The following is a 23,519-nucleotide window of genomic DNA, read 5'->3' on the forward strand; positions in this document are numbered from 1 at the left end:
ATTGATTATCTTCCAAACGATTAAGATTCAATGCAATACTTGTCAGAAACACAAAGGTAAAACTTGGGGGTGGGTAGAACTTGAAATACTGACTCTAAAATATATTCCAAAGTATACAAAGTTCAAATGGCCAAAACCTTGTTAGAAATATCAAGAATTCATATATAATATTTAAAATAGTGTGGTGTTGATGTAAACATAGGCAGACAATGAAACAGCAGAATAAGAAAAATGGCCCAAGCAGCTCAGATTCTTGATATATTTATGACTATGGCAAACTGGGGAGCAATGGAAAAAGATAATCTTTCAAAATAACTGCTGCTGAAAACACTGGATGTCTATAATTTAAATAAATTAACTGGACCCCTATTTCATACCATATATGAAAACTGCTTTTAGGTGAACCTCAGATCTGAAGGTTACAAACAAAAGCCAGAGTCAGGAAGGTGGCACATGCTTTTAATTCTAGTACTTGGGAGGCTGAGACAGGAAGATCACAGGTTGGTGGCCAGCCTTAGTGAGGACCCCAGCAACTTAGTGAGACTCTGTTTCAAAATAAAGTATAAAAATTCAAACCGGGAGTGTAGCTCTGAGGTAGAATGCCCCTGGGTTCAATCCCCAGTACTGCAAACAAAACAAAACAAACAAAAAACGGCTGTGGGTGTATCTCAGTGGTAGAGCCCTTGTCTAGCATGCATTAGAATGTGGGTTTGATTCCCAGCACTGCGCTACAACAAAACAAAGGAAGGTTTTGTATGATAATAAAGGAGGACAACTTCTTAAGTATAGAGCAGAAAATTTGATTATTTTGACAACTTACAAAAACACTACTTTTCTTCAATAGAATAAAAAGATTGAGGAAAAGTCAATTGAAAGGAGAAAAGAACAAAATTTGAAGAGAGAAGATATTTGTAACACTCATCTTTGAAAAAAGACAGAACTAGGCACAGTGGATCATGCCTATAATCCTTGTACTTGGGAGGCTGAGATGAGAATAATCACAGGCTCAAGGCCAGAGTTGGCAATTTAGTGAGACCCTGTTTCAAAATAAGAAATAAAATTGTGTTGAGGGTAGAGTTCAGAGGTAGAACGCCTTTGGGTTTAATCCTTAGTATAATGACAAAAAAGAGACTAACATCTATGATACATTAAAAAAACCAACAAATCAGTAAGTATAAAAGACAGTAAAGTAGAAAAATGGGCAAAAGACTTCAACAGGCACATTACCAAAGAGGAAATTTAAATGACAAGTAGACATGAAAAGTAATTAAAAAAATGTAAATTTAAAACATAAGGAGATACATTAAACATCCAAGACTGGCAAAGTTTTAAAGTCTGGCAAGGATAGAGAGCTAATGAAACGTTCATACAATGCAGGTGAAGTTTAAGATATGGATCCCAACTAGCTAACAATTATGTATCTTAGAGCAGAAATTATCAGTTATCACATGCCAGAATCACTTGGAGGGCTTGATAGACAGATTACTGAATCCCACCCTGAGAGTTTCTGATTCAGAAGGCCTGAAGTAGAGACTAGAGCTGCATTTCTATCTATCATGTTCTCAGCTGATGCTGCAATGCTGGAATGGGGAACCAGGCCAGGGCTGTGCTCAAGGCACACCTAAGAAGGATCCTGCACAGATGATTTTTAGTAGTCAAAACCCAGAACCAACTAAAACACCCACCAAGAGTAGAATGGATAAGGTGCAATGTATTTATAAAATAAAATACAATATACATGAACTGCAGCTAATACAACAAAAAGTAGAAACTTTTCAAACAAAATATTGAGCAAAAATAAAACAGAAAATAGAGTATAATTTAATTTAAGTAAAATTTGAAAACAGGTACAATAAAAATATACTTACGGATGTCTGAGAATGAGTAATAAAATATATAAAGGCAGGAAATTATCACAAAACTAGGATAATGGGGTGGTGGTGAGATGGGGAGGCAGGGCGATGCTCAGGAATGGATACAAGTGAAGACCCTAGAATGCTAGAGATGTTCTATTTCTTGATTTGGAACTAAAATTTTTGGTTTGCAATTTTTTATTAAACTGTACACATATATTTTTCTGAATGTTTTATATTTTAAAATTAAAAACATATTTAAATCTAATGAAATGTTTTGTTCATTTTGGAAAAACTACATCAGAAATTTTTTTATCAGAAGTTCACAGACCCAATCCAAAAATGGCTTAAAAGCCATTAAACATAAAACATTAAACCCTTAAAGAGGACTGTGGAGTCCTGAAACTGTGAATTATATATATAAGCACATGTGCAAGATTAAAAGGCGCAGGTCCAAATCCTTCATTAGATTTTCAAAAAAGAGAAAGGAGGGGGGAAAAGGAAAGTCTCTAAAACACACAATGTACTTAAACATATCAAAGTCAACCACTAAGCCAAGCAAGGGAAGGAGGGATGGGAGGGAATGGGGTGGGAATTGGGTAGGGGTTAAATCAGTGATGTGTACATCTATGTACATACAAGTTTTTTTACCCCAATATAATATATGAATATAATGCACCAATAAAAAATTTTAAAAAAAGATTTTCAAAAAAGGTCTAGAACCTCCAAAATGCTAAGAACCTCTATGTTTGTACTATGCATAGTGTCAGAAAACTTCATTGTAACTTTTCCTTTTGTGTTTTTGTTGATTGTATTTATATTACTGGAGGCACAAAAGTCCTTCAACAGAAACTCCCTCCATGTACTTATAATCATTGCCTTAACAGATATTAAGAGGTTCAAGGTGAAAAAGAATATGCAGATGTGGGAAAAACAGTCAGCAGAAATAACTGTTGTGCAGCAAAAATACTTCTTGCTTCTCCAGCATGAGTTTTCTGCTGAGTAATTTGTTTGCTCATTGATTAATCCATCACGTTTCACATTATGCAGAGACACAGCTCCATTTTAGAATGTCTGGAGTCCATGTGCTCAAACCACTGCATAATGCAGATGAGACGGAATGAAGGATGAGCCAAAATGTAAGTGTGGAGCCTTGAAGAGGATGAAGAAAGAGAATACAAAATGAGTAAGAAAAAAAGATAAGACTCAAACTGAAGGTCTCATTGGATTCTTTCACCAAGATACATTCATCTTCTTAGCAGGAAGATTATAACATTAAATAACACATCTCAATCCTACAGATAGAACGTGACAATCACTGCAGACCACACCGACTGTGCCAGCTTTCACACCAGATGTTTCACCTGAGATGCTATTCACAAAGTGAAAAACCACTTTAACCCTCAAGTAAATCAACACAATAATACACCTGCCATAGCTTAGCTAGCACTAAGTTAAGTTGCAAGATACCCATTCAAATGGAGACGTTTATGAAGCATTTCTGGATTAGTACCTCAATATGGTCCATTGCTTTCTGCCACACAGACTGCTTCTCCTCAGCACTGTGACCAGGAATGGATAAGATATTGTGAATGTAATTAAAGACTTCTTCCTAAGAGAACAGAATGATATAATTTATTCGCTCATTCATTCCAGCAATATTTGGTCACCACCTATTATCAAACCCAGTCTTGGTAAATAACTATTATTTGAAGATAGAAAAACATTTAGATTGAGATAATTAACTGATGGGAAACTGACACCAAACAAGAGTGATTAAAGTACTGGGTACAGTCTTAGAAGTGTCAAACTTCTAAGTTTGAAATTAATTTGGGCTCAATTTATTAACCTTCAGTAACCTAATGGGGTTTATTATATTTTGGCTTTTAGTGGTCAACATTCCCAATTTCATCTCAATTCATCCTTGCCCTTGTCTTGTGCACTCTACCTCTACTGATTTTCATTTCATCGACATGACTCTATGCAGTTCTTTGAACATGTCATTCCCCTATCCCAGGCCCTTTGCAGACACTGCTCTTTATGCTAGAAGATTGTTCCTTTGGATTTTTGCTTAACTGGCTTCTCAAATTCCAAAACTCACTTTATATGTCCCTTTCTCTGAGGTTCCTTCTCTGGCTTCTCTATACAAGTCAGTCCCACATTATCTTCTTCCAAAGGTTTACCCAGTTTCTCTTCCCTAGCACTTATCACAATTTATAGTTATATATTTGGTTTTGTTTATTAATAGTCTCTTATCACTAAATTATAAATTATAAAATTGCAGGAACTGTATGTTTTAATTATCAACATAAACTTGGCTTAGAGTAGGAACTCAATAATAAAAACCTGGTAAAGCTGGGTGTGGTGGTGCACGTTTGTAATCCTAGTGCTTGGGAGGGTGAGATAGGAGGATCGCACAGGTTCAAAGCCAGCCTCAGCTACTTAGTGAGGCTCTCAACAACTTAGTGAGACCCTGTTTCCAAATAAAGTATAAAATAGGTCTGGGAGTATAGCTTGGAGGCAGAAAAGGCCCTGGGTTCCACCCTCAGTACCACACACACACAAAATAATAATAAATAAATAATAATAATAAAAATAAAAAAACTGGTAAATAAGTAAAGAAAACCTTGGGTCTGCAAACATATATACAAATATTTCTACTAAGTAGTTATTTCTACTGGATGGGGGCAGGAAGACTGACTAAGAAAAAAAGTAAAATGGGTCTTTTAACTTACCTCTCTCAGGGGGTCACGCAAATAGCAATCAATAATTTTGTCATATTGGTGTTCTCGTTCATACATAAATTCACAAATTTGATAGCTAGAACGTAAAAGAAAAAACTTTAACATAGCAAACAGGCAAGTGGTTATTAGTCTACTGCTTTAAAAAGTTTGCTCAGGCCAGGCATGGTGGCGAGGCTGAGACAGGAGGATTGCACAGGTTCGAAACCAGCCTCAGCTTCTTAGTGAGGCTCTCAGCAACTTAGTGAGACCCTATTTCCAAAATAAAATACAAAATAGGACTTCCCAGGAAGATGGTGACGGAGAAAAGCGATTATCTGTGGAGATTCATTATTTATGTTAGTCTTTTACATATCTCTAAATTGTATTGTTTGCTTTTATTGTTGCTAATTTTTAGGATTTCTAGTTGGAATATTAATATACCTTCAGATATAGCATTTGGAAATATTTTATACCATTCTATCAGTAACTTTTAACTCTGCTTACATTGTCTTTGGATATACAATTTTTTTTTATTTTTAGGGAGTTTGTTTACCCTTCTGTTGCCTGTGCCATTGAAATCATATCCAAGAAATCATTGCCAATTTCAGTGTTGTGAGGTTTTATGACCCAGATTTTCTTCTAAAAGTTTATAGTCTTAAGATTTATATTTAGGTCTTTTATCTATTTTGAGTTAATATTTATATATGGTGTTAGGTAAGGGTCCAATTTTATTCTTTTTCATGTAATTTATTATTTTCAATAATATTTAGTTAAAAGATTAGTATTTCCTCCACCAAATGTTCGTGGAAACCTTGTCAAAAATAACTTGACAATATATGGAATCTCTAGGCTTTTATTTAACAACAATGGTTTATATATCTGCCTTTAGAACAGTACTACACTGTTTCAATTATTGTAGCTTTATAGGGTTTGAAATCAGAAAATATACATCTTCTAGCTTTGTTCTTTTTCGAGATCGTTTTGGGTATCTAGAGTCCATATTCCATATTAGGATAGATTTTTTCTGAAAAATAAATAAATAAATGTATGATAGTTTCACCTTAAAAAAAAGAAAAAAATATTCTCTGGTAAGAAAGAAAGAAAAAAGGAATATTGAAATGTTATCTTTAAGTCATCAAAAGCTTGGTATCAGATAAATGAAACTATTATGTGAAATTGCTATAATACTAGATGTCAACCACTAAGCCAAGCATGGGAAGGAGGGATGGGGAGGGAACGGGGTGGGGATCGGGTAGGGGCTAACTGGGCGATGTGTGCATGTATGTCTACAAAAGTATTTTCTTTATCCCATTATGATGTATGAATACAGTGCACCAATTTAAAAAAAGGAAAAAAAATTTTAAAAATATATACTTTAAGAAAAAGACTTGGAGGGTAGTAGGTAGTGTACTTTCCCTGGAAACCCCATATGTATCAGAAAAACTTGAAAGAAATTGGATTATTATGATGGTTCTGCTCCTGGACAATAGGTGGCTATTGTTATGTAATGTCACACTGGTTTTTAGTTTCCCTTTTGTAATAGGTAAAAAAAAAAAAAAAAAAAAAAGAATGACACACATTGTCATTCTACAAAATACATCATGTGCTTGCCAGAATTTTGGCTTCATGATCTTCAACCCATAGTGTCACACCCTTAAATATACTATGTTATTTGGTAAAATGGACTTTTCAGATAGAGGGGGTAGCATATGATAAGTGTGAGAAGAAAATGGATCAATCAGTGAGCTTGGAAAAGAACCCTGAACCCCAAATGTGAACTGCAGCTTCAGCTGATTCTCTCAGCTCAGCCTGTGAGATCCTGAGCAGAGAATCCAGCCACTCAGGTGTTGAACTTCTAAGAAACAATGAAGTCATACATTTGTGTAGTTTTAAGCTCCTAAATTTGTGGTAATTTGTTATAGCAGCAGGTGGTAACTAATACATATTCTGATGTACACTTGGAGTCAGGGATTGTAACATAATAATAAAGGAGAGAAAGTTTATCTCTCAGCTTGGTGAGGACTTTGATAAATGTGAGATTGGAATGAAACAGAAACAAATAGATATTTTCTGCTTTTTCTCTAAGATCCAGCAGACATTTATTAATCACCTATAGTGTACCCTACACTAAATGAATCTCATACTTTCTCTAATTTGGTACCATAATCATCTTGGAAATAGTAATTTATATAAGAAGAAATGGAGACTCTGAGAGCCCAGATAACTTGCCCATATTTCCATTGCTAGAATTTGTGAGATTTGAGGCTATTCTAATGACTATTTACTAGGGCTATTTTATTTACTAAAATGGCCCAACAACAGAGTCTATAGGTTGACCTAAATATTAATAAATGTTAATGATTAATGTTAATTATGAAGATTAACAAAATTTTGCAATAAAAGGAACTATGGGATCATGAAAAAAAAATACAAAATAGGTCTGGGAGTATAGTCCAGAGGTAGAAAGCCTCTGGGTTCCACCCCCAGTACCACCAAAAAAAAAAAAAAAAAAGTTTGCTCAGGCATATACATTAATGTTTTTAAAAATAAATAACAAAGTTGGGCATGGTGGCGCACACTTGTAATCCTAGTACTTGTACTTGGGAGGGTGAGATAGAAGGATTGAGGTTCACAGCCAGCCTCAACTACTTAGTGAGACCCTGTTTCAAAAATAAAATAAAAAAAAAAATAGGGCTGGGACTGTAGCTTGGAGGTAGAATGCCCCTGGACTCAATTCCCCAGCACTCCAATAAATAAATAAATAAATAAATAAATAAATAAATAAATAAATAAATAAATAAATAAATAAATAAAATGAATAAAATGAATAATGTTATTTGTATTATTATTATTTATTTATTTTATTTATTTTATTTTTTTTTTGGTGGTACTGGGGTTCCTGGAAACCCTTCTCCCTCCGGGCTACACTCCCAGACCTATTTTATACTTTTTTATTTGGAAACAGGGTCTCTAAAGCCAGCGCGACTGGCTTCCAACCTGCATGATCCTCCTGTCTCCGCCTCCCAAGCATGGGGATTACAAGCGTGGGCCACTACACGGGCTATGTGATTTGTATTTAAATAAAGTCACACAGGTTAAGTATTCCTAATTTTAAAAAAATGCTTAAAGAGTTTCTGAGATTAGAGCATTTCAGATATTGGATTTTTCAGATTAAGGATATTCAACTGGTAAAGCCCATGCAATATTTCAAACTATGACAAACTTCAAAATCTGAAACACTTCCTCCAGATAAGGAATACTCAACCTATATATTAGGTACCTAAGGAAGATGAGCACCTGCCATTCCCCTAACTATAAATTCAAGATGCTGGTGAATGCTATGTTTATGAGAAATCTCAAAACTGGGCATAAAAATAAGCTAACAAAAAAAAGCAATGTGCCACATAAGAAATAGTCAATAATATTAGGTATCAAAAATATTTGCACCGGGCGTGGTGGTGCACGCTTGTAATCCCCGCGCTTGGAAGGCAGAAACAGGAAGATCCCGTAGGTTCGAAACCAGCCGGGCTGGCTTAAGAGACCCTGTTTCCAAATAAAAAAGTATAAAAATAGGTCTGGGAGTGTAGCCCAGAGGTAGAAGGGTTTCCAGGAACCCCAGTACCACCAAAAATTATATATATATTTGCAAATATTGTCAGGCGTGGTGGTGCACGCTTGTAATCCCCCTGCTTGGGAGGTGGAGACAGAAGGATCGCGCAGGTTCGAAGCCAGCCTCGCTGACTTAAGAGACCTTGTTTCCAAATAAAAAAATATAAAATAGGTCTGGGAGTGTAACTCGGAGGTAGAAAGGTTTCCAGGAACCCCAGTACACACACACAAAAAAAAACTTCGCAAATATTTTATATGAAGTTTCTCTGTTCAGAATTAAATATATCAAAACACTCCACAAATTAGATAAATAGCAGTATTAGCATATTATATCTTATGTGCTATATCAAATTATGCATTCTTTCAAGCCGGGTGTGGTGGCACATGCTTGTAATCCCAGCATTCACGAGGCTGAGACCAGAGGATAGTGGTTTGCGGACAGCCTCAGCTACTTAGCAAAGCCCTTTACAACTTAGTGAGACCTTATTTCAATAAAAAGACTAAAAAATAGGGCTGGGGGTGTAGCTTAGAGGTACAAAGCCTCTGGGTTCTATCCCCAGTACCGCAAGAAAAAAAAAAAAAATCTGCATTGCTTTTACTACACATAACTGTCAGAAAATCTTTGAAATGCCATGGAAATATTAAATTTAAAAAACCAAAATAGGCCACATGGTGGTACAGGCCTATAATCCCAGTACTTGGGAAGCACAGGAAGGAGGACCGCAGGTTAGAGGTCCGGCTCAGTGATTTAGGTAGACCTTGTATCAAAATTAAAAATAAAAAGGTCTTAGTGTAGCTTAAAAGGTAGACTACCCCTAGGTTCAATCTCCAGTACCAAACAAGAAAAACAACTAAAATAATAAAACATAAGACTTCAAATGCACTTTCATATTAAAACAAATGCATAAATATTCCAAACTTAGTCCATAAATCTGTGCAAATTTTATTGATTTCTAGAAATCAACTGAGAGGCAAAAACTTTCACATTTAGGTTTTTGTTATTATTTTTATTTGTACAACCTTTTTTCATTAAAGCAGCAATGCATCAATAAACTGGGCTTCAAGGTAGAGAAATATAACTTGATAGCTCTATAGGAAACTAATATATGGCTTCAAAACAACTTACAATTCAGCTTTTTCTGCCATACGGATGAGCCGACTTTCTTCAAATTGAACTATGCCTCCAGCCTGCAGCAATTCTAAAAGGACCTGCACATTTAAAATAAATGAATAAAAACATTTTGGAGCTCTTTTTTATTTACTAGATATATCAGGGTCCACTCATCCTTGTAGACCATAACTTTGTTTTTATATTCTCACTTGATATTCTGGCTTGCTTTCACATATGCAAGAGGTTAGATTGCCAGCATTTTATGCTGACCATATTATATTTAAGTCTCATAAAAGATAGATGGCTCTGCTTTTCAAACATGGCATGAATGCCATGATATTTGCAAATAAATTCCTAACAGAATACTGAACTGACCTCCATGAAGCTAAAAATGCCTGTATACATCTTTTCAAGAAGTGAGTTTTTGTCTGGTACTTTTATGTCTTGTAGTTCTTTAAAATCTGGTGTCCACAGGTAGTGTTCGGTAGTATTCATGTTCATATGCTACTTTAAAAAACAAAACATTGAGGTTTTTTTTCATATAAACACTATTTAAATATCCAAAAGGGGGAAACATTCCAAATGTTCATCAATAGATGAGTGGATAAACAAAATATGGTATATACATACAATGTAGTATTATTTATCCTTTAAAAAAGAATAATATTGTGTGGCATATGCTTACAACATGGATGAACTTAAAGCCATTATGCTAAGCTGAATAAATCAAACACAAAAGTACAAACACTGTATGACTGTATTTATATGAGCACCTAGAATAGGAAAATACCCAGAGACGGAATATAGAATGATGGTTTTAAGGGGCTGGGCTTAGGGGTCTGGGAAGTTATTGCTTAATGAAAATAGTTACTAAGGATGTAGAGATGGATGACGATGATGGCTGCACAATGCCGCTGACAGTTCACTAAAAATGGTGTATTTTATGTGTACCTTACAATAATAAAAACAAACAAAAGTAATGAGCTCACATAATTTTTACCACTTTAAGTAGCTGAATAAAAAAATGACTGGGATACTAAGCTGGATTCATCAACATTTTAAAATAAACCTCAGCAAACAATGGAGGCATTACACAGGCATCAGAGCAGTATGGAAAGCTCTCTCCTTTATTTATTTACATTTAAGATCAAAAGGAACATGACCCTTTTCAGAACTCCAGGAATCCACTTAACAAAGTATTTTTCTAACATACTAAGTAAGCCTCACTATTTTCAAGTTATATAAAATCTGTCCAAATTGTACATTTCAGAACCGAACTTTAATCCATTTTGAGCACGACAGTGAGTTATTATATACAATAAATATGGAGTGAACCCCATCTGCTGTGTCACAATTTGGAATAAAATAGAAGTCACTGTAAAGCTCTTCTCAGCAGCTCAATAGGGCTTATTGTTAAATTTCAGGATTTTGCAAATCAGTTATTAAATACAGCTACTATTAAATTATGTTAACTAATAATTAAATTAAAAACAAAGGTAACTAATGCTCAAAACTCACTACTTTCTAATTATTTTAATATATTTTATAAAACATATGCTCTTTAGTTTATTTACATCTACTATAACTGCATATGAATGGTGGGAAGACTACATATAGATCTTCTACTGTGCATTTTTTTTTCTTTCTTTTTTTTTTTTTTTTTTTTTTGTGGGTCTGGGGATGGAACCCAGGGGTATTTGACCTCTGAGCTATATCCCCTGCCTGTTTTTTATTCTTTATTTTGAAACAGGGTCTCACTAAGTTGCAGAGGGCCTCACTAAGTAGCTAAGGCTGTCCTCAAACTGCAATCCTCCGGTCTCAGCCTCCCAAATGCTGGGATTACAAGAGTGCGCCACCACGCCCAGTTTACTATGCATATTTTAACCCTAGATTCAGTGATAGCACATTGGTAGGTTCAATCAAACACAGTGGCAGTATTTGTACCATGAAAATTAGCAAGTGCTATATGTCAGTTATTATAGTGTGTGTGTGTGTGTGTGTGTGTGTGTGTGTGTGTGTGTGTGTTAGTTACTGGGGTTCCTGGAAGCCCTTGGGAGTCTCCACCTCCCAAGCACGGGGATTACGAGTGTGCGCCACCATGCCCGGCTTATAATGTTATATTTTTAGAGTTGTAAAAAAATAAGACAAGTATCATATAGCCCAGAAAGTCTAAAATATTTATTTCTTTGGCTCTGCAGAGAAAGTGTGCCAATCACTGGCTAAGAAAGTGATAGAAAAATATTAATAAGGCAATTAAACTTAAAAGTGTGTATGCCTGTAGGCATTACACTGTGAAGAGAACAAAAAATTGAGGAATTGTTTTTCGGTTTTTAAAAAATTATCTGATTCAGCGAAGAAATCACTCCATTGATAAATGAGGGAAGTTCTGACATTTTCGTTGTTATGCTTTCATCTTATTCACTTACATAAATAAAAGATCAACCAACATTCATATCAGAATTATACTCGAGAAGCTACCTATTAAACATTTATCAGCATACCACTGAAAATACTAAAAAAAATACTGTATATCAATTTTGATATATAGCAACTGGTATTGGATTAGAAGGGAAGGAGCTGCCTTCTAATCTTAATAGTGACTCTGAACAACTTATTTCATCAATTTTCTCAATTTCTAAGATGAGGAGGTAAAAAAAAACTAAATAAATCTCAAATGAGATGACCAATAATATAATATCTCTTCTCCTAGAAAGGATCCTCAAGAAAGTGGCATAAACAGAAGGAAGCTGTAATCAAATAGTTACTAACTCATGGTGATTAATGAGAGGACAGATGGATTTTGGTCTCCAGAATGGTCAGCTCTAATGCAGTAGGCCTAGGGAGCTCTCAAAATGGAGTGTGTCAACACTCAGGATGCTGTGGCCTTTATGATTAAGAGCCAAGGCAGTCACTAGTGGTTTCACACTGACAATACCAGGGAATGCAGGGTACAAAAGATGCTATTGCTACATTACGGGAAAGCATGAAATATTCTCTCTAGAGTCATAAAAGATGTAGGGCAGATCCAATCTGCCTAGAAATGTATTCTGAAATAAACTCTTTATATCTGTACTTCTCACAACTATCCAACTGTTTTCAGGTTGACCACTATCTTTAATTTAGAATTAGGGTTTGGAACAAATGATTCTTCCCTTTTGTCTAGTGAGATCTAGCACAGAAGAGTTCTTTCTGGCTTACTCTGATTTCTCTCATTTTTTATTGAAAACAGTTCTGGTAGTTCATACCTGCTGTCTTTCAGAGTGCCGGGAATCATCATCAGGACTACAGAGGAATTCAAGGACCTGGCCAAAGAAAAAGTAATCCTTATTGTATATCAAAATGCACGCCATAATACTATCATGATGGAAATGGCAATAGCTACCTTTTCAATATCATCAACTCACTCACACTCAACCAACAAATAGCATGGTGTATGGTGCCTTCCCAACTGATTGGCCAATATATGAAACATCAAACTCAAGCATGCCAACAATTTAATGTGTGCCTCACATACATATTTATTTATTGTTCAGAAATATAACTAGAAGGCAGAATCATTTATATACCTTAACTTTAAGTTCCTTGATATTATGGATGGAGTAAAGCCTGGACTTTAGAGTCAGGCCGGACAGTTGAACTATTTAACAGTATTACTGATAATGGTAACACTAAGTATGGCCTTGGAGAGTTCCTTAATCTCTCCAGGATTCATTTTATTAATTAATTAATTTGTTTGTTTGTTTATTTATTTTGCGAGTCTGGGGATGGAACCCAGGGGCATTCAACTTCTGAGCTACACCCCCTGCCCTATTTTTTATTCTTTTTTTTTTAAATCTGAAATGGGGTCTCATTAAGTTGCAGAGGGCCTCACTAAGTAGCTGAGGCTGTCCTTGAACCACGATCCTCCAGTCTCAGATTCCCAAATGCTGGGATTACAATCGTGCGCTACCACACCGGCTCCAGGCTTCATTTTAAAATGAAGATAACTGTACCTGTTTCAGGGCTGTAGAGATCAAGCTGATATATACATATAAATCTTTAGAGCAGCCCCATGAAGTGCTCAGTAAATGCTCGTCATTATTAGCTATCTTCTCCAAACAAAAAGTATTTTCTTTACCATCTATTAATATGCAGTAGATACTTAAGTGGGATTAGGAGACACCTTCAAAGTCATTTGTAAGTAACTTCAGATTTTTCAAAAGTAATCTTTCATCATCATGGCTACCAGGGAGATGAGGTGATTCTTAAATTAGAAAATTCTTGAGAAAATTCTAGGTGTTTTAGAGCAAAAGTTTAGAATAATTGAGAAAACACAAATTGTAGAAATCTCTACAAACCACATTCTCATAATACAAGGTGATTAGCAAAAGTCGTATTACCTAGAATACATCATTCCTCCCCTCATTTAAATGAAAAAGGCATTAAGAGGCATCTTTTTGATAAAACATTTACCTAATAGTCTGTCATATTAAGAAACAGGACAGTCTAGTGAACTTTCCTATGAAGAGTAAACAAAAATCAATTCTGCTTCTTACTATTAAGACACTTACCTGATCAAAGAGTGTTCTGTTCACAAATAAGGTATTGTCGGGTTTTGCAAGCTGCCGAGCAAGGAAGGTAAAGAGGCACCCTACTTGTGAGGGAGTAAAATCCGAATTCTCCACCATAACCTGATGAGCAAATGGGACGATTTATTCAATACACTATCTGTTTGATGCAAAATACACACACACACACACACACACACACACACACACACACACACACACACTTAGAAGCAGAGGGAAGCCTCATTACTGAAGACCCATGAAAAGATTCTTTTATTGACTGTGTAAAAATTGAATTCAATACCATTTAGTGAAGGAATACAACTATTTGCATACTCTGAAAGAAGATATTTTAGTGATTTCTGGCATATTTCCAGCACAACTTACATGAGAATTAAATTGTTACAGAGGAGAACAAAAGACTTCAAAAATTTTTCTTTTCTTTTTTTTTTTTTTGGTGGTACTGGGGTTCCTACACTCCCAGGCCTATTTTTATACTTTTTTATTTGGAAACAGGGTCTTTTAAGCCAGCGCACGCGGCTGGCTTCGAACCTGCGCGATCCTCCTGTCTCTGCCTCCCAAGTGCGGGGATTACAAGCGTGCGCCACCACGCCTGGCTCAAAGAAATATTAATTATATATCCCTTGGAATTCTTAGAGAATCCCACTAAAATTAAATTGAAATTAAATTTAAATAATCCTACTAAAATCTATCAACAAGGGAAGACAACCACTTTGGGATTTAAAAATAAGATAACCTGTGAGTGAAGATACCCCAGAAAAGAAGATAGCTTCAGCATGTTTTAATGAAGTGAAGGGTCTCTGCCTTGTCACCAGGCAGTTCCTTGAACAGGTGGTTTTGTATAATGGGTTTTGTACCAACACATAGTTACCAAATCCCAGTCCCTCCTTTGCTTTAACCCAGCTTTCATCTCCTGAGTCCTCCTTGTGCAAGGGGTTATGGCAGGTGCTTTTATTTTTTATTGTTATTTTTGGCACTAAGGATTGAAACTAGGGGCATTCTAACTCTGAGTGATGTCTCCAGTCCAATTTTATTTTTTATTTTTGAAACAGGATCTCACTAAGTTGTTAGGGCCTTACTAAGTTGCTAATACTGGCCTCAAGCCTGCAATTCTCCTGTCTCAGTCTCCCAAGTACTGGGATTGCGGGTGTGTGTCACCTAAGTACTAGGCTTGGCAGGTGCTTTTAAAAGAATTATGAACTAGAAAGGAAGGTGAATACTGGGATGTAGCTGAAAGGGTCCTCACCAGAACTGAGCCAATGAAGGCATCATTCCTTTGGACCTCCAAAGCTATAAACTAAACAATCCTTCTTTCCTTACTTAAAAAAAAGAAAGGAAGGTGAGACAGGTAATAACATCTTAAAGAAAAGGTATAATATGATCACACCATTACAAGGGCACAAGTAATTATAGAAGCTCTGTGCATAAAAATTTTTACAACTGGCTTGAAGAAGAGTTTGAAAATAAATGGGAAAGACTGGTTTTAAGCTAATGTCTAAAGGCCACATAGACCTTTGGCAGGGACCTGTCAGCAGAGAAGAGCGGTAGCACAAGCATGGACACAGGACACAAGTGTGCAAGGGGAACTGTTAGGTTCTAGTAGGGTGCAGCCACATGCGTGAGGAGGAGGGAGGCTTAGATGCCTCAAAAGAAAAAATTAGGTCTCATATTTCACCCTACGGACTTTGAGTTTATTCTACAGAAAATGGAGAACTACTGAAGGTGTTTAATAAGGAGAGCGGATCATGATCTGTGCTATACTTAGGAAAAATACCCTACTATCAGTGTATGGGATAAATGTCAGAAAGAAGAATGGAAATGCAGAGTGACCAACATGCAAATGACTGCCAGAGTCCTGGGGTGTTGAACAAGGGGGCAGTGGCAGTGAATATGAAAGAAGGAACAGGTACAAAAGACACCAGAGAGAGAGAGGGGACACGGGATGATTATTCCTTTGTGTGGAAACATGTAACAAAAGGAACAAAAAAATGACAGATTTCAACCGTAACTAGCAAGTGGCATAATGATGTCATTTAATAAAAGAGAATGGCTGGGTGTGGTGGCACACACCTGTGATCTCAGTACTTGGAAGGCTGAGAAAGGAAGATTATAGGTTCAAGGCTAGCCTCAGCAATTTAGTGAGATCCTCAACAACTTGGAAAGATCCTGTTTCAAAATAAAAAATAAAATAGGGCTGAGGATACAGCTTGGAAATAGAATGTTCTTGAGTTCAATCCCTAGTACCACTACCCCCCGCCCCAAAAAAAAAAAGAAGAATAGAGAAGTTTGTAGGAGAATATTTGTACTGTTTGGGGCTAGCTGAATTAATGGGACAACCCTACCACAAATTAGGGTATAGTGCTTTGGCACATCTATTACAAAGCTCCAAGTTTCCTTCTTCTATTCTCTATTCAAAGATGGAGTATAAGATTACTCTTGTTATAAATCATCCTCTTTGGGCCTAGCCTCTGGCCTATCTTTCTTACTTTCCTAGCAGCATCTCTCTATTACTTCAATTTTCAGTCCAACAATCACCACTTCTTTAAGTATATAACCATTACCAGAATACAAGAATATCTGGAATCGTAAGCTCCCTCTATATCCATATCCCTATCTCTATCTCTATCCATATACCCACATACACATTCCAGTTCAGAATATTCAGAGCTTTCCATAGCTTTAAAACTCTGCTGTCACCTCCTGTGGTGTGCTGGTCCCCTTTCTAGGACTCCACTTTGGAATCCAACTAGTGCTCCTCTCTGCCTCTAGCCTGTTTGCTTCATAAGCATAAACTCCAAAATTGTCTGACCCTTCATACACCTTTTAAGAAAATCAACTCATGACTGATTTCCTTGCTACCTCAGTGAGGATCTAGTTTAGATTACCATCCTATAAATTCCCTATGTCCTCTCTCTGAAATAGTTCAGACTATGCTTACAAGATTTCCTATGATATCATATAAAAAGTCACAAATTAACCATTTTTTCCCACTTGGCATCCATACCAATGCCCATCTGCCTGTTCTCTGGTTTTTGTCTCTCTACCTTTTTTCTCACTGTCTGCCTCCAAAGTATGCTCCAACAAATTAATGCAACTCTATTGCCAGAATGAGAAAAGTAATCTCAAAAGTTCACTCTTCACTGAACCAAGGCAAATATTATCAAGCCAATATAAAAGAGTAGCAATTCACCAACAGTCATAGTTAAGTACTTTATGGAGCTTTCTTCTCTTCATTTGGATCATTCTTCCAATTTAGCATAATTTTAAATTCCAATTTTAATTTAATTCAACTTACAAACATTTTTTGAACATCCACTAGGTTCCAGGTATTGCGCTGGACATGTTCTGGGCATGCTACAACAATGTGCCCCGCACAAAATAAATATAACAACAACAACAATCCTTAATCTCTCCCTTTAGAAAGCTTGAGTTTCCACAGGAAAATATGTAAATAATTAGGATATGATATGCTAGGTGTACCATAAGTGTTTTGTGAACACAGAGGAACAACTATGCAACCTAGAAGTGTGAACAGTTTCTCACCATTGATATTTGAGTTAATTTTGGGAAATGGGTTAGGAATTTGTTAGTCAGAGAAAGTAAAGGAAAAGGCAGGACAGGCTGAAAGACAAGCCACGCAAAGAATATATAAACCATGGAGATTACACAGAAAGCATAGTGAACTCCAATGACTTAACAGAGTGAGGAGAACATGATATAAGGTGTGAGAGGGTGAGGAGGGAGGTGGGAGAGGGAAGCAGTTACAGAAAGGCAGACAGGGACCAGAAAACATAGAGGATCTTGGGTATCATGTTCAACAGGTTAAATGGGTAGGGCAGAAATTACTATTTATACTCTTTTACTGGTTGGACAAGGTATTTCCCAAAGGTTCATGTGCTGGAAGGTTGGTCTCCAATGGGACATTGTAAGAGTGGTAGAACCTCTAAGAGGTGGAGCGTAAGAAGGAGAAATCAGGCCACTGGGGATATCACCCTTGGAAGGGATTGATACTGATCTTGAAGAGTTAGTTCCCTTAAAAATGGGTTATTACAAGCTGGGTGTGGTGGTGCATGCCTGTAATCCCAGTACTTGGGAGGCTGAAATAGGAGGAGTGCAAGTTCAAAGACAGCCTCAGCAACTTAGCTAGACTCTAAGCAATTTAGTGAGACCCTGTTTCCAAATTAAAAAAAAAAAAATAAGGTGTGGGGAGGCATTAAGGTTTCCCCTAAAAGAATATTTTTGACTCAGCTTACTGTCCTTCACTGGATCCTCAGTTTCAGAATTTCCCCGTATGGGCCACCACCTGCTGGAGCCAGCTGGGAAAAGTACAGGTTCCAAAGAGAGGAGTGAGGTTGAAAGAATTCAATTCTAAGAATTTAATTCAAAGAATTTTAATTTACTTCTCTTGAAGCACGGGAGGGTCGCCAATCTCTATTGGGCCAACCCTGGGTTTATTTCTCTTGAAGCATGGGAGGGTCGCCAATGTCTATTGGGTTGACCCCGGGTTTACTTCTCTTGTTATATTTATACAGTTTCAGGCCAATCAATCCCTTGTGTCATCACCACCTGAGAACATACATCACAGGCAGATCAATCAATACCCTCGTGCCATCACCACCTGATCTTTTCTCAGACCTTTAACTTTGAACTTTCCATGACCCCAAACCTTGTTGACTCTGGGTGAAGGAAAGTCAGCTGAGTCAGAAATATTCTTTTAGGGGAAAACCTTAATGGCTCCCCACAATAAGGCTGAGGTATAGCTTGGAGGTAGAATGATTCTAGGTTTAATCCCCAATAACACACACACACACACACACACACACACACACACCCTTAATGAAAAATAAAGTACCTAGTCTCAGTTATTTTCTCATGGTCACAGAAAATGGACATGCTCCAACATCCATCCTTCCTTCCTTAGAAACAGGATTACTAATTTTTAGCTAAGCATATGGTTACCCAGATTATAGACTACATTTCTCAGTTTTTCTTAGCAGCTAAAGGCATCTATCAAAGTTCTGGAAAATATGAAGCAAACAGAATTATAGTATATAATTCTAAGATGTTTCCTTAAAGAAAGAAAATATTTTCTTCTCCATTTTTCCCCCTGTATTCATGTTGGCTACAATGTGGACGTGATAGTGGAGTTTGAGCAGCCACCGTAGACCAAAAGACAGAAATCATGTACTAATAGTGGGACAGAAGAGATGTATCTCTGATAAGCTTGGGAATGAGAAAAATAAATTCCAATCACAATGTCATTTTGAGTTTTCTCTCACTCAGAGTAGAATTTAATTCCAATTGATTAAGAGGAAGCCACATAAGAGTATCAGATAGAAGATAGGTAAAATTAGGAAGGTATTTGGGGAATGTAGGTGAAAATTTTCCACACTAACCACATGGATCAAACTGGTATTATCTGAGAATTTAGCAATCCATTACTAGTAATATCCATTACTGCCCATCTCACAAGGTTAATAAGCAGATCAATGAAATGATGTGTATACTGCTAATATGCTTTGAAAATTAAAAAGAACTATTATAATACATTTGCTAGAGATTTTAATTCTGTCTCTTGTCCAAAATAATCTAAAAGTCATAGAAAGGCAGGAGCCACCATTTTATAGACAGATGAATAGAATGAAAATTCTCTAAGCTTTCAACTAAAAGGCTGCTAAAAGTTGTACAGATGGAAAGGACAAGAACCTGCCTCTGCATTCATTCATTAGCAACAGTATCAGCCTCAAAATAGCTTTTTACTGAATCTAGTTAGGTTCAGATTGGGATGATCATCTCTGTGTTCCTCAAATCATTCTTAAGTGTCACCCATCATTTCAGTGCCATGGTGAAGTATGGCACTACCATGGCAACGAAATGATGCTGGGAGGAGACAGAAACTTCTTCACATTAATTATGTTCTCAAAGCACTCTGAAGTTAGTCTCTTTTATTACACATAATCATTTAATATAGAATTACCACAAAAGGCGCTTCTAGAGAGTAATACTGTATATCTGGTATCTAGTCTAAAGCTAAAATAGATTATACTTTTTCAACTAATGATTAATACTTCATTCGGCTCTTAAGGACCAAGACACCATAATGCTATTTTAAGATATACTGCAACAAATTGTGTCACTAAACAAGATTATTTTAGAGCCAGCTACAGAACAATTCAGTTCTCTTAACAGAAATATCAATGTAATTTTTAATGCTTACTTTCAACAAAATATCCACAATTCGTTGTTGATATTCCACAGCTTGCTTGTCATTTTTAAAATCTTCAAATGTCTAAAAAGGAGAAAAAATTTTAAATATCTGAAAATTTTGAAAGGAAATAAATTCTTAAGTTCTTTTGGGCAAATCCAAGTAAATATCCAAATAAGATAGCCATTCCTCATTTTCTCATACTTTTAATGCTAAGTTATTTGGGGGGAGTCAGGTAGAAAGCCATAGCATTTAATATTTCATGGTATTCTAAGACCTTAAAAATCAGTAAGAAATATATAATATCACGATTATCACACAACTTAAAAGTGTTTAAGAAAGAAAGAAAGGCAAGGCCTGTGGACAAAGAGAAAGAACAGTAAACACAAGAGGCCATTTGGGAAGAAAGGTCTAAGAACAGAAAAATGAAATGCCATATATTCAGTCATTATTCAATTTGTTACCTGAAAATAAAGTTTATTAACTGTCATAAAAATAATTTTCATAATTTCCATTAATTTAGAAAAATAGAGGTTCAAAGATTTGCATTTTTAAATACTATGGTAAAACTGCGTAAACACTTAAAATTTTAAGCCTATTTACAAAGATTAGCTTTCCTACCCTGAAAACACTGCCAAGTATAACTCTTTATATGTTTACATTTCTGCTTAAATACAGCCAGAGGTATTTAGAATATAAAATGTTTCAAAGTAAATGACAATAACTGGCTTTGGTTTGGCAATACATGATAACATACTGTCACAAAAATATCTAGTATATACAGGATTCATACATAAAGAACTGAAATTATATCCACTATCAAAAAGCTGAAATGAAAATATCTGCTGAATAACAAGGATAGAAGACTGAAGATTTTTCCTATGGGTTTCATTAAGTATATTTGCTTCAGAGAAATGTTTAAATCCACATAGCGGGCCAGGCATAATCTGAATACTTGGGAGGCTGAAGCAGGAGGATCATACACTTGAAGGCAATATCGGTAACATAGTGAAACTCTCAATCTAGTGAGACCCTGTTTCAAAATAAAAAGGGCTGGAAGTGTAGCTGGGAGGTAGAAAGCCACAAAAAGGAAAAAAAGGGAGGGAATTTTAGAGCCATGAACTTTTAATATTACATCATAGTTACATTCAAATCAGAATACTTACTGGTCTTCATTTTATTTTATTTAACAAGAGCTTAAAAAACTTAGCACTAAAAAAAAAAAAAACCCAAACAAAAAATGGGCAATTGAACTGAACATACATTTCTTAAATGAAGAAATACAAAAGTGCAGTAAATATTGAAAAATGTTCAACATCATTAGCAATCAGAGAAATGTAAATCAAAACTACAGTGAGATTCAAATTCTGGTTTGAATAGCAATCATCAAGAACTTACTGATCTTTACATGGGCCCTCAACTTCCCCAGTTTCTCCAAAGTACCTTCACTCTTATTAGTATGCCTTTCCCTTCCTTTTCCTATCACACAGCATTTGTTTATCAAATGAGTCCAGTAGTCTAGTTAATTATGTACAGAGAAAAATGAAATGACTTTAAGTAATTTTTTTTCAACTAGTCTGATTTGTTGCCAGTTAGTTGAGAAATTCTGGAATGAGTTACCAAGGAAATTGCAGGAACTCTTAATCTGGAAGGCTCAACCAGAAGATATTTTTATGTTTATATGGGTTAAATATGACCCTTTCTGAAGTTAGGCAAATAGACTTGAAAAATCTCTCAGCTCTACCTTTTTTTCTTGGTGTGGTACTGGGGATGGAACCCAGGGGCAGTCTACCTCTAAGCTACACCTCCAGCCCTATTTTTTATTCTTTCTTTTGAAAGAGGATCTCACTAAGTGTGGAGGGCCTTACTAAGTAGCTGAGTCTTTCCGCAAACCTGCGATCCTCCTGTCTTAGCCTCCCAAGTACTAGGATTACAAGTGTGCGCCACCACGCCTGGCTCAAGTTCTGCCTTTAGATTTATGCAAAACACATGTGCACATGCATACACATAAACATACACACGTTCATCCCAGCCTGCTAAAATAAGATGTCATTCTGCAGACACAGAGGGTGCTATCTGCTATTCATCTAAAACATAAAAGCATGGAGCATTAACAAATTACTTAAAAACTACAGCAGTGGAAGCAATTAAAAAAGAATTTCTTTAGCCATTTTTTCTTTTGACAGCATGTAGTCACTGCTTTAAAACAGATATTGAAAATCTGTTTCTATAAATATAATTAAGTGGTGACATACTACAGCATGAATGTTCTGATACACATAATGACATATTTTGAAGATAGTTAAGAACTGCCACCAAAATGGCACATCATTGCTAGAACATTAGCATTCCACCAAGATGCTTTAAATAACCAATGTTTATTAAAGAAATAATAAGCAAAGATGTCTTAATGGAGAATTACAGTTTGTGAAGTAGAGTGGCAGGCTTAAAATTCAAGTTCAAAATCATCTGTGCATTTGGGCATGAAGATTTCTTCCTATAATCTCTAAAAATTATTAAGTTATTATGATATTAAGCTGAATACCAATCTTGGAGGCAACATTCTCTGTAAAAGGCCAGGCAGTAAGTATTTCAGGCTTTGTGAGCTACATGTGGTCTTTATCACATATTCTTTTTCTTTCTTTTTCCCACCCTTAAAAATCTAAAAAACATTCTTTTTTGTTTTCTTTTTTGCAGTACTGGGGATAAAACCCAGATAAATAGCAGCACCCTCTGTTTATGCTTTATTTTGAAACAGGGTCTCACTGAATTGCAAAGGGCCTCACTATGTAGCTGAGGCTGTCCATGGACCAGGATCCTCCTGTCTCAGCCTCCCAAATGCTGGGATTACAGGTGCCACCGCATCTAGCTATAAAAACCATTATCTCTCTCTCTCCTCTCTCTCTCTTCTTCTTTTTTTTTTTTTTTTTGGAGTACTGAGGATAGAACCCTGGGGCATTCTCCTTGAAGCTATGGCATGGCACCAGCCCTATTTCTTATTCTTTATTTTGAAACAGGGTCTCACTGAGTTGCTAAGTAGGAGCTGAGGCTGTCTTTGAACCGTGATACTACTGTCTTAGTCTCCCAAATGCTGGGATTACAAGTGTGCACCACCACGCCTGGCTATAAAATATATTCTTAACTCATGCAAGCCAGGACCACTGGGGCTGGCTTTAGTCCATAGAATATAGTTTGTAGACTCCTGTCCTAATCTCTTCATGCACAGAAACACTCCAAAAAATCTGTATAATAAAAAAGAGTAAAATAAAAATCCATAAGCCACGCTAATGGAAAAACTAGAAGGACAACAAATACCACAAAATTTTAACTCACATGTAAGTGGGAAAATAAATATCCCAAATTAGCAGAGTTGGTTCCAAAGCATATAATACCACAAAGAAGTCAGAATAGGATTATGTGAAAGACAGATGGGTGTGACAAGATTCTAGT

The 23,519-nt window shown here is 36.1% G+C and overlaps 1 protein-coding gene across 3 annotated transcripts in view; it reads right to left on the reverse strand.

Annotated features, from left to right (window-relative positions):
* The window catches only part of VPS8 (VPS8 subunit of CORVET complex), a gene marked incomplete at both ends in the record, with an annotated part of 223,582 nt that overhangs the window by 96,382 nt on the left and 103,681 nt on the right, over positions 1 to 23,519 (reverse strand). For all 3 annotated transcript variants that reach the window (XM_080696055.1, XM_080696056.1, XM_080696054.1), the window contains 6 exons: positions 3,367 to 3,465; positions 4,589 to 4,673; positions 9,312 to 9,394; positions 12,542 to 12,598; positions 13,847 to 13,966; positions 20,082 to 20,153. In XM_080696055.1, the coding sequence (XP_080552181.1) occupies positions 3,367 to 3,465; positions 4,589 to 4,673; positions 9,312 to 9,394; positions 12,542 to 12,598; positions 13,847 to 13,966; positions 20,082 to 20,153 (516 nt within the window). The remainder of the gene's footprint in view (positions 1 to 3,366; positions 3,466 to 4,588; positions 4,674 to 9,311; positions 9,395 to 12,541; positions 12,599 to 13,846; positions 13,967 to 20,081; positions 20,154 to 23,519) is intronic.

The sequence above is a fragment of the Muscardinus avellanarius genome, assembly GCF_963383645.1.
Source record: "Muscardinus avellanarius genome assembly, chromosome: 5".
Classification (NCBI taxonomy): Eukaryota; Metazoa; Chordata; class Mammalia; order Rodentia; family Gliridae; genus Muscardinus; species Muscardinus avellanarius.